Source organism: Rhipicephalus microplus, chromosome X, assembly GCF_043290135.1.
Source record: "Rhipicephalus microplus isolate Deutch F79 chromosome X, USDA_Rmic, whole genome shotgun sequence".
NCBI classification, from domain to species: domain Eukaryota; kingdom Metazoa; phylum Arthropoda; class Arachnida; order Ixodida; family Ixodidae; genus Rhipicephalus; species Rhipicephalus microplus.
Genome location: NC_134710.1, coordinates 26,871,919 through 26,890,609, shown reverse-complemented (window position 1 = coordinate 26,890,609; position 18,691 = coordinate 26,871,919). Strand labels below are relative to the sequence as shown.

At 44.0% G+C, this 18,691-nt stretch overlaps 1 protein-coding gene across 1 annotated transcript in view; it reads left to right on the top strand.

The window, feature by feature from the left end:
* The window catches only part of LOC119175752 (chitinase-3-like protein 1), a 28,562-nt gene extending 10,401 nt beyond the window's left edge, over positions 1–18,161 (top strand). Inside the window, exons 3-8 of the mRNA XM_037426704.2 lie at positions 1–144; positions 3,141–3,244; positions 7,886–8,003; positions 8,574–8,759; positions 10,269–10,391; positions 17,600–18,161. The exon at positions 1–144 is cut by the window's left edge and continues 113 nt beyond it. Of these exons, the coding sequence (XP_037282601.2) occupies positions 1–144; positions 3,141–3,244; positions 7,886–8,003; positions 8,574–8,759; positions 10,269–10,391; positions 17,600–17,746 (822 nt within the window). The 3' untranslated portion in view covers positions 17,747–18,161. The remainder of the gene's footprint in view (positions 145–3,140; positions 3,245–7,885; positions 8,004–8,573; positions 8,760–10,268; positions 10,392–17,599) is intronic.
* The last annotated feature ends 530 nt before the right edge of the window (positions 18,162–18,691 follow it).

Sequence of the window (18,691 nt, the reverse complement as noted above, 5' to 3'; positions counted from 1 at the left end):
GACAAGCACCGCAAGGAGTTTGCCGACAGCGGCGTCGCCTTCTGCCGCGAGCACCGCGTCGACGGTCTCGTCATCACCTGGCACTACCCGGCCAGCGGGGGCGGCCGGCCTCAGGACAAGGACAACTTCGTCCTCTTGCTCAGGGTACACATACAGCGGTCGTCCACCGCGGTGGTTGAGCGGCTGTGACGTTACGCTGAAATAATTACGAGGGCCTGGAATTCACTCTCAGCCGTGGTGGTATAGCATTGCCATAGGGGTGAAATGTTATGACGCCCCAGTACTTGGCATTAGCTGCACATCAAAGGGGTGGCCAGAATTAACCCTGAGTTCCGCCATGACGATTTATCTTGTAATCATATCACGTCATTGCCACGTAAAACATGCAAGTTTTGTTGAATAACCGTGTCTAACACTCAATGCTGACGACAAGTATGTAGACTGGCGTTGACACTTCGTACTAGGGAGTATCGCCATCCGTCAAAGCATGGGTACGTGCAGGCAAGAGCTGAAGAAAAGTTAAAGAGGAGCTTCAGTCTGCTTACGTGCTCCAAGTGCAGAAGCAGCGAGGAACACACAGAGAGGCGGAGCAGGTTGGCGCGTCCGGCGAAGCCGCGCCGTGCCGATAATAACAACGTCTGCACTATTTAAGCGTGCATGTCACGTGACATTGATCAATGACATTAAAACTTGTTCATGGGACCGTGACGTTTTTGACCATGTTACTACATCACATGACGTGATCGCTTGGTTTTGTGCTCGAATTGGGCAAAGTCAGTTTTGGCCACACTAATGAACTTACTGCAACTAAATTACTTTTTCAAGTTATGAGTAATATAACAAATTGGTTTCGTAGGCTGGTGTAAAGAATCACTTCAAGCGAGTGATTTCAAGAAAGAGTCTCAATAGTTTGCCAATTACTTCTAAATAAATTATGACGGGTCACTTAATTTCGTCATGGCATAAACGAATTGGCCAGGAAGGGAAAGAAAAATAACAAAGACAAGCAAACCTTATAGTTGAAGCTCAAGCGTGAGAATCGATGAGGCAGGCCCATAGAAAGTTCGCGTAGCATCTGAACTCGATAAACGTTACTCATGCTTGCGCAGTTGTGTTTCATTCATGTGATTAATCAGTGAAGCATCAGTCACTCAGCTCAGCAAGTTTCGAAAAATTTCCTCACGCCAGAACAGCTCAATTACGTAATAATAATAATAGCAATAATAATAACAGTATTAATAATAATAATAATAATAATAATAATAATAATAATAATAATAATAATAATAATAATAATAATAATAATAATAATAATATATGGGAATTTTACGTCCCAAAACCATGATGTAATTATGATCCCGGCTGCGGCGGCTGCATTTCCGATGGAGGCGGAAATGATGTGGGCCCGTGTGCTCAGATTTGGGTGCACGTTAAAGAACCCCAGGTGGTCGAAATTTCCTGAGTCCTCTACTACGGCGTCTCTCATAATCATAGAGTGGTTTTGGGACGTTAAACCCTACATAACAACAACAACAACAACAACATGATGTAATAATGAGAGACGCCGTAGAGGAGGGCTCAGAAAATTTTAACCATCTGGTGTTATTTAACCTGCACCAACATCACACACTACACAAGCCTCTACCTGACGATAGATTTAGCGCGAAAACAAAACGACGACACAGAGAAAAGAAGGACACGAAAGACACGTGTCCTTCTTGTCTCTGTGTCGTCGTTTTGTTTTCGCGCTATAACTATCGTCATGCCATACCAACTAGCCCAAGCTGCCACACTTCTAAGGGCCTCTACCATTTCGGATCCATCAAAATTCGACCGCCGCGTCCGGGATGAAACCCACGCCCTTTTTGTCCAGCAACCGAGCACGATAGCGACTGTTCAAACCGAGGAGGACCTCAGGTCGATTAGAGTATACTTCGAAATTCGGGAAATACTCGGGACGTGTATGTGCTGAAGTACACTGATGAGGCTTCAGCATGAACTAAAAAAAAACTTGGCCAATTCTCTTTTTCTTTTAATAATTGTAACCACTTCCCGTCCAAATGACAAAAAAAAGATTTTCAACAATATTTTTTGTCTTAACTTTAGTGAGTGTCTTTTCAAAAGTTTGCGTCACACAATACCTGCTGCAGTCAATGGCTCGTATAGTATAAGCGTTGCAAGCACATCGTCCACGGCACGCCTTCATCAGCTCCACGTTCTCTGCGTGCTATTCGTAAGTAGGCCACGAAAAAGGCCAACAGCTATGGTTAAATGGCCTTCATATTGTTGCTCATCACAATATACGTCGTTATTACATGGAGTTCAATCCAATTCAAATCAATGCTAATTGTAAATGTACCAAAAACCGCAAGTCGTAATAGGTGCACAATTTTATGGAGTGAAGTGAACTCGATAACTAATTTTATTAAAAACCTTAACTAGTCTGTCGTATACATTACGGTTTATATCACATCTGCCTCTACATACAATACAATCTCATAAGTGAAAGTACGTCACATCAGTCATACATTCATGTCATGACATGCTAATTTTTAGTGCATGTCATTGATTGATATGTGGGGTTTAACGTCCCAAAACCACTATTTGATTATGAGAGACGCCGTAGTGGAGGGCTCCGGAAATTTGGACCACCTGGGGTTCTTTAACGTGCACTCAAATCTGAGCACACGGGCCTACAACATTTCCGCCTCCATCGGAAATGCAGCCGCCGCAGCCGGGATTTGAACCCGCGACCTGCGGGTCAGCAGCCGAGTACCTTAGCCACTAGACCACCGCGGCGGGGCACTAATTTTTTTTTTAGTGCATGTCACTCATTGTGTGTAATTATACGCACGGCTTAGGGCAATAAGACAGTTCAAAGGACTTTCCGCTTCATTTCGCCCTGAACAAGATGGCCACCAACCACTCTGCGAAGCTCCCGCCCACCAGTGGGCCTGAGTGACTACGACTTCAAAAGCATTTGTATAAGCTATTTGACAGTGTACAGCATTTTTTTTGTTAGGGGTATTTGTATTTCTTATTACCATGATTCTTAAGCTTTATCACTAAATTAGATGGTATAGGAATGGCTCACTCTTGCGATAAACGAACACTGTTTCGGTTCTTTTTTCAATGTGCAGGAAATGAAGACGGCATTCAACAAGGCCAAGCTACAACTTGGAGTCGATCTATCGGTAGCTAGAGAAATTGTCGCCAACGGTTACAATCTCCCTGAAATAGCAAAGTAAGTACGGGGTCATTATATCGTTCTGGAATTAGACACTGTGAAAAGAAAGGAAGGGGGGTGACCAGTAGGGCTGTTGGGCGCAACCCTGTCTCATGATGGGAACCCGTACAATTAACATCATTACCAGTAACACGGTACTTTCTTCGGTAACTTAGTAACGTACTCGTTACAATTTTAGAATTGTAGCGAGTGACGTACTTACGTTACATTTTTATGGTAACGTGTGCTGTCAGGTTACTCGTTACTTTTTCATCGTGTAGGTACCATTTTTGCAGAACTCACCCCGATGATTTTTTTTTGTCGCAGCGTTGGAGAGCTGTCCACCTGCAAGTTTTGACACAGAAAGCAAGGGTGGAATCATTTCTTTTTTTTTCGTATGAATTACGTATAGTAATTACTGAAACGCCCTAACTTCATGTGGGGAGTTTTTTGGCGATCGCCGTACAAAGCTTGAAGAAAGCTGCGGAATCCACCATGAGAAACTGTAGGAACATGCTTTCATGAAATTGTATTGTGGCAGGTATCCACCTGCCACAATACATTGTATTGCTGGCCACTGCACCTTTCCATGCCCAAAAGGCAGGCTACCCGAAGGGAAAGCGCATGGACTGGTTGGCTACATGTCACGTGCTGATCGTCGCACTTCATGCGTGGGGAAAGCAAAGAACTTATTCGAGATCCTGCAGCAACATAAAACCTATGTCTGCAAGTTCGAGGGACAAAGAAGTACACTCGCTAAAGACAGCGTGGTGAAGGACCACCGCATCAAATTGGCGTGGCATTGTAGAGCTAGAGCCCAATTTATAAATAGTTTTTTGTGGAATACTGGTCCGTCCAGGAGACACTCGGTAAATTAACTGGTCTACAGTTGCACTGCCAGTGGAGCCTGCCTAAACGGAATTCTGCACATCGTGAACAAAAGGCGTGAACCCATGACAGGACTAAAACCTCTAGAAAGAATGCGAGTGATGCGCGAAACGTTGATTTTTTTTATTGTGAAGAAAAAAAAAGCTTTCTATTTTTCTACTCGCTACGCTGGTTGACTCGGTTTATCGCTACACTCTGTTTGAACTAAAGCCCGTTAATACAGCTGTCACACGAACACTACGGCTAACAGTTACAGGTAGCTACACGGCAAATATAACCACTGTTAGTACCGCAAAGGAGAGGCTTAGGCAGAAGTTTTTTTTTTTTTTTTTTTTTGAGGGGGGGGAGAGAGGGGGACCTCTTTAAGCGGAGGTGGGGAGTGGGAAGACAAGTATTCCGTGGCGAAAAAAACTTCAGGGGGTGGGGGGCCCGGGCCCGATTTGCCACCCCCTGACTACGCTACTGTCGCAAAAGGGTTATTCCATAGATGAGAGATCGACACAAATTCAAAAAAATAGTATTTTAGATTTGATTGAGTATTTCATATTTCATGCATACAGCACCCACTAGCCAGAAAAAAACTCAGTTTTCTTTAAACCTGCATAATTTATAAGGCAAACAATATCGAAAATTATTTACCTTGGAGGGACTAATTTCATCACCAGTCGTTTTCAAAGTTGATAATGATGTAACACACAAATATTACTGTTACAAAAAAGATATCTTGTGTATGAAATATATACACACGAAAGAGTGAATCAACATTGTCTGAAACTTCTACAACGAAGAAAAATATTATTTAAAAACGTCTAAATATGGGTTATGGTATTATACTTGCTACAAAATAGTTGCTACAAAATTGAGAAGATTTATCAACTTTGTTTTTAAACAAGTTTTGTTTCTTACTCTCCACAACAGCAGCTACGTTTTTCGTTATTGAACTCCTGAGCCAGTGAGGTGGTTGATGAACACGCTCACATAGAAGCTCACGAAACTTGCGGTTATGATAAGGTACAGGCTACAGTAAACGAGTAATCTTCAAACACAGCCCCACCGTGGTGGTCTCATACTAAGGTACTCAGCTGCTAACGCGCAGGTCGCGGGATTGAATCCCCGCTACGGCGGCTACATTTTCAATGGAGGCGAAAACGCTGTAGTGCTGTACTGAACATTTCTTGAGAGTTCAATGATGCTTTCCTTGTAGCTAGTGGATGACTGAATGTGATATTTTGTATAATGTTGCACTGAGAAAAATGGCGTTGCCGTGTGCCACAGAGTCGCAAGGCATCACATGTAACAAGCAGGTTTGAGCGACTGTAACATTGCTAAGGTCTGGTGCATTTGTACAAGTAATACATGTTAAATGAGCATATTGAATATAATCGATGTTTGGGTCAGAGGTTTATAGTGAAATATAAATTCGAGACATGAAAATTTTGATTGTGGGTTCCTGAAATTAAAGACACTGATTAAAATTTATGATTGTGAAGTAAAAACAAAGGTAACGTGCGTTACTTTTTTGGTAATCGTAACGCATTACCTTTTTTGTAGGTAACGTCCGTATGGCGGTAACGCGTTCGTTTTTTGTTCGTGTAACGAGTAACGTATTTAGTTACTTTTTTTTCGGTAACGTCCCGCCGTGGTGGTATAGTGCCTAAAGCATTCGGCCACTGACCCGCAGGTCGCGGGATCGAATCCCGGCTGCGGCGGCTGCATTTTCAATGGAGGTGAAAATGCTGTTGGCCCAAGCACTCAGATTTGGGTGCTTGGGCCTACGTTAAAGAACCTCAGGTGGTCGAAACTTCCGGAGCCCTCCACTACGGCGTCTCTCATAATCATATGGTGGTTTTGGGACGTTAAACCTCTCATATCAATCAATCAATACTTTTCTTTTGTAACGGATACAACACTGCTCTTCCATCGTTGGCGTTATTCGTATAAGTGCAATGATACTTGGGCGTTCACACAATGCACGGACCAGCAATAGATTCGATTGAGCTTTCTGCACGTCGCGAGGTGTTGCATTGCCTCTGGGATCGGCCCACCTTTGACCTATCAACGGTGACAAATAATGACGTCAACGTGTGATGTCACGATGACGTCACAAATCTGTGCGATTCATGACGCCTCACTCGTATGTGGTCCTGCGGTATTTTGTTTTTCTTTCGTTGCGGACGAATAAAAAATATGAGGGAGATGTGACGTTTACAGTGCTGCGAAAAAAATTGGCGCGAATCTACATGTTACATTGCAAATGTCGTCGAAAGACGACAGTCTTGCGTCTGGAGAGAGTAAACAAAACGTTGATGTTCTGCGTAAGAAAATTGGTGAATGGTATTCTGAAGGCGCTGCTTTAGAGTGCCTCGAGCATGTAGCGGAGGCGAACAAGCGCATCTAGGCACGTTAGACACAAGTGCCATCTGGCAGTTATCTTCGAAAACGAAGGTGCGCGCGACCACGGAGAAAGATGCGCGCCAGTTTCGGAGGTGATAAGGTGTAGAATGCAAAACGACGGGCAAGTGCCACCACCGTGTCGTCGTAGCAAAGCGTTAGAAACACTTTCTTGAGCATCACGTTACACTGTCAGTGCAACGTTATAAACGCTACAGTCCATAGAGTTACTTGTGAGTGCCTTTTTTAGCATAAAGGCAGACATGCAAAACATATACGTGTTGTTATGGCGCTTCAGATATGCGCAATATTCGCTTTTTCTTTTGACAATCCCACAGCTGTGAACGCTAAACCTTGAGCAGTATTGGTGGGCACTGAAGATATGGTTGGCCGTTTGGTGACGTTTGAGCTGTCGTTAGGGCGGACAAACAGACAAGTGTACAGACAGACAGACAGACAGACAGACAGACAGACAGACAGACAGACAGACCAAAATTTTTCCGTCAAAGGTCCCCAAGAAAAACTGTCGTCTTTAAAAAAGAAAACAAGAAAAAGCTTCCGCCTAAAACGTCTGTATGCACACCAGAAACTCAATTCATCCTGCTATATTCGCTAAAACGTTTTCAGTCAATGCGTACGTTGAGGCTTTGCTGCGAGTGTCTGGAGCGCCAATTCCTATGCCATGATAAGCAATGTGTGCACTGCAGTCCACTGGTAAAATGAGCATGCGCAACATTCAAGAGTAAACCCCTGTTTTGACGTATATATGACCCGTAGGTGCTGGCCAAGGTAATTTTCCACGTATATTCACGCATTGACATAACCTTAGCCAGCACTGCTGCCAACAATGTGACAGTCGCGCTTTGAACCGTTCCCTTGAAGAACGGATCGCTCATTACTGACTAACGTGCGCTTTTGATAAGCCGCTCTATCTATAAAACTCGCAGAATCCCAGCCAGATTTAAACACTTGAGTTTCTCAACTTATAGTACGCTGCTATTATTCTCACCATCACCACGGCGACGAACTTCCAGGGAACTTCCCCCGTGCACAATGAATGCTAAACGGGCACAAATAAATATTTTATTAATTGAAAAATAGGAGACAAATCACGAGCTGGAGAGCATAATGAGTGATGAAGAGGATAGAGAACGCAAAAGCTGAATGCGAAAAAAATGCAAATAAAAAAATAAAACAATGTTACAACACAACATGCACTCTTATTTTTCTAAGCACTCATTTTCCTTTACGCATATGTGGGGATTCAGGGTGGTTTTCGGAGTTTCCTTTTAACAGGAAGCGCTATGTTTGCAGCTTTCCAGAACTCGTATACTTCAGAGCTCCGATACGATGACATTCGTCCCTTTTTGCTTATGGCAGGAACGTGGACTTCATGACTGTCAACGCCTTTGACTACTGGGGCGTCTGGTCCGGCCGAACTGGTCCCGTCGCTCCCTTGCACGGCTTGTCGGAAAGTGACTACACTACCGCCAGCGTGGTAAGATACATTCAACGATCCTCGCCAACACCTTCTAGCTCTTCCAAGAAGCCGTTTTCAACCAATCTCAAGCTCTCTGAGCAGACTGTGTGTATTAATCGTTGGGGCAGTTATCCTGGCTACAGTCTTGGGCCCTGAACACTGAGACAAAGGATAGGAAAAAGCAAAAGACGCAAAGCTGGTGACGAAAGCGGGAAAAAAAATGCAGTGGTCCGTCAGGTATTCCTTCGTCAAACGGTATACGTACATGGCTTCCGATACACACCAAACAACTTCTCAGGTCTGTTGCAGATAGTCAGAATGAGAAGTTCACAAACTGCTCCATAATTTGACGTTTTCTCATATCCCAGTGTATCAAAGCGTTTGGCGCCGACTGCATGATTGTACGAAGGCTCTCTTTTTGTAGTGAGATTGTGGGTGACGATAGATGCAATATATCTACATGGTCAACTTCTCTGTGAACTGTCGCATGGCGATCGACTACTGATTCACCCAAAATTTACACTTGCACGTAATTAGACTTGCACTGTAAAGCAATGTATCCAATCATTGACCGCCGTGCTGTTGCAGTCGTACAGTATCAACAGCTACCTCAAGACAGGTGTGCCGAGATCGAAGATCGTGCTGGCCATTACCACGCTGGGTCGCACCTGGACGCTGAACGACACCTCCAACGTCGGCTACGGCGCATTCACCTCGGAAGGCGGCCCGGCGGGCAACTACACCCAGACGTCCGGCGCTCTCGGCTACAACGAGGTGAGCGGAGCAGTAAATGCGGCACGCTTGTAGTCCCTCGTATGTCCTAAAGTGAAGTGTACAGCAGTGGTTTTCCTCTGATGCCTCAGTCATAAAATGAAGATGTTTGTTTTCTCTACCTCTCTGCATGTGGTACAGTGCGCAGATAGCAGTGCAAGGAGACGCATATACTACAGATTCCTGTTTTCTTTTGTTGTCACTGTTGTTGTTGTTGTGGTTGTTGTTGTTGTTGTTGTTGTTGTTGTTGTGGCTGTTGCTGTTTCGCACTACACACAAACTATATCAGTGAAGGCATTCAGACATGACTTTTTTTCACTTAAAAGAGTCATCGCTGAACACGAACATGTTGCGTAATAAGTCGCAATTTTTCGGCGGAAGAAAGCAGATACAAAATCCGTATGTCATCGTGAATTTGGAAAGAAATTTCCATAGATAAAATAAGCCGAGATTATTGTAAGTGAATTATTCATGCTGTAATAATCTATTGCATGAGCTCAAAATTGGTGTTCATTGATTCACAAATCAATCGCCACCATTTTTTTTCTTCGAATCGTTTTAGTACCATTGCAGTAAGAGAAATTTGTTGCACGCTTTAAGCGCATTCTCCGTTCCCCGACAAGCGCGTTCGAATCTTCCCAGGGAGGCATGTCTCGGGGGAAAGAAGCACCTACGTAACGCTCGCGTCATAAAACACGATTGCTCTCTCTAGATGAACTGTCGGAGCGCGTCAGTGTTGTGACTAAATTTTAGCAAATTATAGGCCAGAGCACTCGGTGCGATAACAATCAGCGCAAAGGGAAAATGCTGCTCATCTCTGTGTGTGATCACAACACTAGATGGGAATTGGGCCGGTGCGGCGTTTTCAGATTTCACACGCAATGAAAAACACCGAATTCCTGCACCAGTAGATAATCGTTATCAAAGGAAAAAACTACGAGCAGATTTAATGTGTACGAGCAAGAACACACACATCGTGTGTTCAAACGTAAAGCTAGCTATTTCGCTTTATTGATATGTGGAGTTTCACGTCCCAAAACCACGATATGATTAATAGTGACGCCATAGTGGAGGGCTCTAAAAATTTCGACCATATGGGGTTCTTTAACCTGCACCCAAATCTGAGCACACAGGCCTAGAGCATTGTCGCCTCCATCTAAAATGCAGCCGCTGCAGCCGGGATTTGATCCCGCGGCCTGCGGGTCAACAGCCGAGTATTTTAATCACTAGACCACTGCGGTGGGGCTGCTTGAGAAGTGGCAACTTCGCGCTACACCTGTGAGCTCTCCTTGCTGCACAAGGTCTGGCTGACCTGTTCACAACAACGTCTACTTTCCACGGTATGCTTGCTCACAGAGATCAATCGGTACGCCCTATTTATGCACTATCAAATTTCGATCCTACCATAAAGCGCTCGAATACCTGTTTTAATTTCCGCGGTACACCATCACGTGGCCGGGAATCCTGGAATTTTAACGCCCTCTCGTATGCGGCGCCGATAATTTTTTGCAGATCTGCGAGTCAATGAAGAAGGATAAATGGGTCGTCAACTACGACAAAGGTCTGAAGGCGTCCTATGCAGTGCTGCTACCGACATGGATCAGCTACGAGGATCCTCAAAGTGCCAAAGACAAGGTGAACCCTTGTTGTGTTCTCTCGAAAAAGCATTTCATTGCCTTATTATCTTCGGCATAACGTTTGTTTCAGTGGCCCGGTCAAAGCAAGATCTGTGTGAGAAGATTCAAGTGACGTATCACATAACAAAACTAAAGAATTTTTAAAAAAAGTTCTTAACTGCGACTGAATGAAACAAATAACTTATAAAGTTTGCCGCAATTTGGTGCTTGTTAATGTACTTGCTGTATTGCTGTGTAAGCCAAATGACTAAAATTAATTATGCAAAATTTTTAGTTTGCAATTGAGGCCCAAATGCATTTTGTTGCGTTGTAGAGGTCATACCAAATCTACAGATCCAATTTTTCGTGGCAACGTTCATGCTGCGTGGGGATTTTTTGTTTACAACGGGGCATGTACGTTTTGCTCTAAGCACGTGAAGAAATATTTCACTCATGAAATATTTCATCCTTCGAGATTTGACCAAAATATATCAATGAAATTTCTTGAAGCATGCTCTATGGTCAGGACCCTTGTAACACAATGAAATTTTGCTGATAAAATCTTAAATATGCAGGCATACCATATAGGCTGACAATATCTATGACGTCACGGCTCGTTGGCGTGTGAACCAAATGGTGGCGGTGCCACTCCCATTTTATTTCGAGCATTAATTTTCTTGGTACTTGAAAAAGGTTATACGCTGACCCAAGTAAAATTGATTTTATATTCAGTGTACGTTTTAGTCATACTTCGGCAAATCACAGGGGCAATTGAACAATCTTTTTGAAGATGAAGCAGCTAATAGATTTAGGCAAAGTCCGGGGCGTCCTTCTGGAGCTTATTGCTCGCCGTCGTCCAATTTTCAACTCACAACGAAGATACTGCAAATCCTCAGACCATCATGAGGAATAATAAAGTAAAGCTTTACCCACCATCTCAACTTGGAATCGAACTCGAGCCTCTGCGGTGCGATTGAAATTTCAGATTTGCTTCGGTGGCAACTGCAAGAAAAGTTCTGCTTCACTGTTTGGGTGCGCAGTATTTTATGAAGCAGCTTTACTCACTGCGTGCGTGCCCATGGGATTGTTAATTCTCTTGTTTATTTAAGCTATTACATACGGTAACCTTATTTCGCTAGGGCTAAGTTGGGGAACGTAGCATGTTTTCCGCCATAGGCGTGTGCATTAGGAGAAAGGGGGGGGGGGGAGTGGTGTTAGAAACAGAGGAGCGGGCCCCCCTCTCCCTATCATCTAAGGAAGGCACCAATTCTTCCCTATACATTACAGATTAAGACCTGTCCCGCTGTTGTTCAAAGTGCAGCCTTATAGCAATTCTCATTTTTGACGATAATGGTGGTTGAATGATAATGACACCTGATGCATTTTGAAAGAACGGTTTACTTCCAATCATCATCCACGGAAAGCCGGGGACCAAGGGCTGGCCGTGGTCAGAAGCACGTCGTCGTTTGGTTTTCTTTTTTGCATCAGTTCTGAAGCTTATCCTATTGCGGATTCAACCAAAGAAGGGGGTGTCACTTCGTCCCCCCACCCCCTGATGGAGAATCCTGAACACGCCAAGGGTACGTGCCCTGGAAGAATAATTGCCCTTTGAGATTAGTTGCTCCGTAGCTCTGGAAACTGAAGAAGCTTTCAATGCAGTTTCACATCAGAAGACGTTCTGAACCCTCCCCTTATTTTCTTTACTTGCTTCTGCAAGTAATTTATTATGTGCTTGCCGTCTTAGCTTCTGGAGGCACATTTGTTCGAATATTCAGTGTTTTTATTGAGAATGGAAATGAAAACACCGTCAAGTTTGGCTTGTTTGCTGTTCGTTTTTTTTTTTTTTTCCTCGTGCGGAGTGAACTGGTACTCTATCTTTAGCAATCAAGTACTCCTAGAGAAGCCCTACAACACTTTTCCAGTAATCAGCGAATGCCTTCATTACAAGATTATATCTTCACGAGTCGACTTCCACAATATCATTTAGAATCCGTCGAGTACGAGCGTAATAACAGGAATTCGTCACATGCTTCAAGCACTGATTCTCTCTTCTTTCATACCAGCGAGCACGCTGAAAGCTATGCAGGGGTGTGGCTTGAAAAGAGGGCAAGAAAATGTGTCCGTTCAACAGTGCGCTTCATGACCTATAGAGCACATTCTTTTCTTTGACTCTATATACGCACGCACGACCGACTTTGAGTGCGATCGCGAGAGCGCGGCGGGAACGTAGCGGCATCCAGTGGCAGCCGCTGTAACTATGCAACTAAAAATGTTCAAATAAACCAATTGCAGGGTTCTTTGGGTTTGTGGCGGGGTTATTTGGGTTTGTAGCATCATTTGCCGAGAGCAGATGCGATGAATTCAATTTTTTTATTTATTTTATTTATTTAAGTATACTGCAGACCTTCTCGGTCCAAGCAGGAGTGGTACAAGGATATACAAACAATGATGTCACGTACAGAAAGGCACCGACACAATCCAAGAAAAGAGAAAAAAAAAACTATTGAATTCCAAGTAGCCAAAACAACAGTGTCATAATTGAACGTTCAGAATCATGCTAAAAGGACAAACCAGTCAAAGGGAAAGAAACTGCTCACAATAAATTCCTATTCGTACATTTGCGTCTACTGTTCAAAACTTATAGTTTTAATCTTTTCAATAAAGGATTCTACGGTGTCACAGTTCACAGCTATTAATGGAAGTTGATTCCAATATGCAATTGATGACGGAAAAACAGAGTTTTTGTGAATGTTGTTGTGACTTGTGGGCAGTCGTATTGTCTTATTGTGGTTAGTTCTCGTGGAATAGCTGAAAGGTTCTGACTTCTAGCCACATGCTTCGCTAAATATAGTGATAAGCTTGTGCAGGATTCCCCTTCACCAGGGCGGCGGGGTGCAAAAGTTTGTCATAGTTCCACCTTCCCTATCAGCCTAATGTGTGGGGCAGACTTTCCCCTCTTAGGTGACAACCCCGCCCTATGGCTATAATGTTTGGTTGCTCTTTTGAGAAGCCTCGACTATACCGATGGGCAGCACTTTTTTGTGCAGGGCCCCTTTACAAGCAATCTGTTTCAGCCAGGCGCTCGACACAATCCTATTTCTTTCACGTTGTGAGACCGCCTGAGCGGTCTGTATACCTGAAATTTCAGAAAAGAGAATGTACAAATTATCGCACAAATCTTCATCAACCACAGCAGGATTGGTGGCTATTTGAAAGCAGTTAAGTTGTGAGAATTCCGAGACACCAAAGTGGGCAATATGCAGACATAGCAAACCTGCCTTTATGCTAATGAAAAATGTGAGATCGCTTTACAAAAACGGCGAAATAGCACAATGTATTGCATAAACTGTGGAATATGCCTCAGCGCAGGGTCACAACATCGTATTCCAATGAATACCCAGTCACATTGGGGAAAAAAGGAAATGAAGATGCAGACAGCCTCGCCAAGAAAGCATTGAACGAAGGACGGGACTGCGCAATCCCTACGTCTGGGGCAGATACTGAACATTTTATAGCGCAAGGAGCTTACCATTGTTTTATGTAGAAGTGGTTTGATAGCCCCAATTCAAAGGAATTAGTACTTTACGAAGTCGATCCGCTCAGAAAATTTTCAATAGCGACAGATCTCCCACGACACTTAGAGACATTAATCCACAGACTTCGACTGGAAGTAGCATATACAAACAGCTTCCTGCTCAAAATACATCAATACAACTTTTCAGAATGTCATTGTGCTCATGCAGAAGAAAATGCTCGCCATACTCGTTTAGAGTTCGTAAAGTGCGCGAGCGAACGAGAAAAATCAAGGAAAAAACTAGCAAGCTTGGACAGACGGCCCCTCACAATAAAGAAATTACTCGGACCATGGCCTGAGATGCATCTTCAGAAAAAGGCGGACATCTTTCTGACAGACTTTTTAGACCGGGCTGGATAAGCACCTGTAGTAGACAGCCAGGGGCTCAGATATATGACATGGTGTGTTAATGCATATACTGAGAGTGTAAAGAGAAAGGTGTGCGTGTGAAGATTTTATGACAGTGTGAACTGCTGCAACAAACTGTACATTGGCATGGTATTTCAACTGATTTCAGTGTGCTGTTATGTTTTTGTTTTGCTGCCTGTTCATATTTAGGTACCGTTCAGTATTATTGTTTTATTTTTTACGCTGTGGCACTTATTCATATGGAGTAGCCGAGGCAATATGGACCTCAACCTCTCCACAGCAATACAGTTAGAACAGAGCAGGACAAAATAGACGTGAGAAACCATGGGCCTATACATTGCCCCCACTATTTATTTTCAGGTATACCTACCAAGTTATCATTTTATTGCAACAGCAATTACACGTAAGCACAGTCGAGGAGCATTATTACCATAGTAGTGCAGTCCTGCTATCTTCGCACCACATGCGCAGCCCGAGCGAGAAGTGCGTTTTTTTTTTTTTTTTTTTTTTTGACGGCGAAAACGAAGTGAAGTGGGACGGTCCTCCACGCTAAGTTCAATCTATCTGGTGTTTAAGCATCATCAGCACTGAGTCTCCCGAGCTGGCAATAGCGTTACATATATGCCCGTATACGCTTCAAGCAAGGGGCGGTGCTAGCGGAGGGTATGGAAGGAGGGCTGGCGCTCCCTCAGAATTTTCGCCGGCCCCCTTCCCTTATACGCGCTCCAACAGCGGACATAGTAAACACAAAAATCACGATTAACCCGCATTTCTGCCGCCTTCGGGACGAACTTACTTAATTGTTGGTCTTGGGCGCACCCCCCCCCCCCCCGCACGCTTCTGCGGAACGGTGGGTAGGGTGCTCTGCTGCTGACGCGGAGGTCGTGGGTTCGATGCTAGCCGCGGCGCTCGCATTTCGATGGAGGCTAAATGATATACAAGCCCGTGTACTGTGTGATGTCTGTGGACGTTCAAGAATACGAGATGGTTCAAATTTCCGGAGCCCTCCACTACGGCGTCTCTGATAATCATATCGTGGTTTTGGGACGTAAAAGCATTATTATTATTATTATTATTATTATTATTATTATTATTATTCAAGAAGGAAGGGGTTCGAATCGTGCACGTGCCTTCGTGTACGCTGGGCCGCCTCCTCCCCCGCCCGGAAGACCGGCCAACAATGGACAGGACCCCCGGTGTCGTTTACGAAAATTCCGTGTGCCGAGTGCCCCTCTTTGTATATCGCCGAAACGAAAAACCTACCGGAACGACTGAAGCAACACGCCAACGATGTGCGGAAGTTCCGCAAAGAGCGCAGCGCAGTCGCCGAACATGCTGAGACGTTGGATCACCGGATAAATTTTGAAGCGACAGCCATCCTTGAAAGAGAAGAAGGTTATTGCTCGAGTCGTGGCACATACAGAAGACAGCCCATAACATCAACCGCTCTCGCGAAACCCTTTCCCCAGTGTATACACATGGACTGTGGTCCATGGCAAAACGAGAGAGAGAGGGGTCATTATCTGCCCCGCGAGTGCTTTGAAGACGCCGCTGCTACGTAGTCTCCGCAGTCACCCCTGAGGAAGGAACCAAGTCAGTTTCGAAACGTCTGGTTTCTTAAAAACTTTTGGTTCGAGTCTAAATCATCTCCCAGTTTAATACACAACCAGACAGACTTCTGTCGAAAGTTTACATTCAAATTGATACATACATACATACATACATACATACATACATACATACATACATACATACATACATACATACATACATACATACATACATGCATACATACATACATACATACATACGTACATGCATATGTACGTACATGCATGCATACATATGTACGTACATGCAAGCATACATATGTACGTACATTCATGCGTACGTACGTACATGCATGCATGCATACATGTGTACGTACATGCATGCATGCATACATGTGTACGTACATGCATGCATGCATACATGCATACATACATACATACATACATACATACATACATACATACATACATACATACATACATACATACATACATACATACATACATACATACATACATACGGAGGAGCGACAGACCCCCGCCATAAGGAGCTTCACCCCTAAAACTCGATGCTTTAGTCGCTACGCCACTGGCACATAACTGATCAAGTTTAAAGCCCCTAGCGGAAGCAAGTGTGCCAAAGAGGTCAGCAAACTCACTCGCAAGTTGACTCACTCACGCTCACTCGAACTCATATCGGGCCTTCAGTCTGTGTCCTAGCGATTTCGGGTGAGTAATATTTGGCGAACCCAAGTGAGCCCGGTTGATGTAATATTTGCGAGGCTGAGCACGATCGAGTGAGCCCTAAACACAAATTATATTTTGTGAGTGAGTCTGAGTGAGCTCCGCCTTTATTGCCGACCTGTATGGTCCTATCTAATCATCTTAAGCATTGCTATATGCGTTATATTGGCTTAAGCGTGCACTCAAGCCTATTCAAAGATATCTTCTGTTTAGCCGAGGCGTGAGTTAGGGGGGAACGTGTGGGGGGGGGGGGGGGTTGCCATGACCTCTCCCGCAAACTCAGGGGGAGTTCTTGATAAGGATATCTTGTGTGAGTCGCGTATTTCGTAAAAAATGTCCTTACTGGATTGAAACCACTGATGACTCGTATTTGAAGGTACGAAATATAACGGCGTACCGTAGAGCACTAATTACGTGAGGTATTGGCGTTAAACAGCATTCGCACAACGATTAATAAAGTCATGCTAACGAACTTATGAGTCGACTTACTCCGGCTCACTCAGACTCAGGTGAAGTCGTGAGTCTGAGTGAGTTCGGTCGAGAAAAACAGCAGTGAGTGGGAGTCCGAGTCAGTCCAGGTGAGAAAAATTTTGGTGAGTCGGAGTCCGAATGAGTCCTCAGAGCAAAACATATTTCTTGGGTGAGTTTGAGTGAACTCCAATTTCTTTGGCGACCTATGCCAAGGACGCATTGTGTACAAGCCATTTAGGCCTCACAACTATATATACATCACGCATTCAATGGTCAAATTAACAAAATTAAACGCATTTCTAGGTCCGCATACGGCCTTCGGTCTTCGCTTCATCAAAGCGAGAACTCAGCAAAGTATCATAAGAATTTCGTATAGGAATGCTCTGTATCAGAACTTCGATAGATGCGGCCAGAATTATTACTTTGTGCTGCCGTCAAGTTTTCGTTAGACTTTTCTTCTTCGCTCACCAGAAACTTTTTTTATTGGGAGTTCTCACAGCAAGACCATTCGTTTTGCAGGCCGCATTCGCTCGTGAGAAGCAGCTGGGAGGAATCGCCATCGTCACCCTGGATACGGACGACTTCGATGGAAATTGTGGAGATCCCCTTCCAATCCTGAACACAGCCGCCAAAGAGTTCCTAGGCACTGAAGACGAAAGCACCTAAATAGAAACAGCTAGGACTTCGCATAAAACTGAAGTAGCTTTCAATTAATGCAAGAGGTGTGGTCTGACCGAAGATCTAACACTTTCTAGTTCAGCATGTTAGCCATTTTGTTACGAATCCCTTAGGGTTATCCTAAAGGTGCAAATGCAGTCCCAGTCAAAGCGTTATTAGTTGCTATTTTCTTTGATCGTATGGTGTTACAATGCACGAACCACAAAACTGATTCAGCTTTATTATGCTCTACAAGCTGAGCACCTTCGAACACATGCTCTTCATCTGAGATTGATTCAACAAGTGCTCAAAGTACAAGCCAACCTGTTTTCTTAGTAGCAGCTCTGCGGTCATACGTTGTAAACCAAAGTCACAATGGGCTTGTAAAAATACAGTAGTACACAATAAACGAAAACCAACATTAGTCATTTATCAGTGAAATTATTATTTAGAAACATGAGTGTCTCTCTAAATAGGAAAGGTTTCCCAAACACTCCCTGATGCGGCCATGCACAATGCAGGTTTTGGCTACACTTTTGTGGGGCCATCAAGGAAGTGTTACATGGAAAGAATTTTTACGAATCAGTTCCTTAATGATGGATTGCTTTACTGTGCTTGTATCATGGTGGAAGAAATGAGCTATTAGCGAGCGTCAAACATGGTGCTTTGGAAAGCGAACGCTCCGATTCGTGACGCCTGCCCAACACATGACGTCGTCTCAGATGCAGCGCACAAATTGGCTGAGTAAGTGTGTGTGCGTGTCACTGTGCTGTCGTAGCTTTGTTTCCTCTAAAAGCTCACCTTATCCTCTTACGTTGGCACGTTGATTAAAGTCAAGGGTTTCCCCGCCAAGACTTACGAGGTATTTGAGATACTAGAATGTAGGGAACAGGTAAATGTGACGTGGTCAGGCATTTTTTGTTCACCATGTCAATAGTGGTCGGAACATTTTTC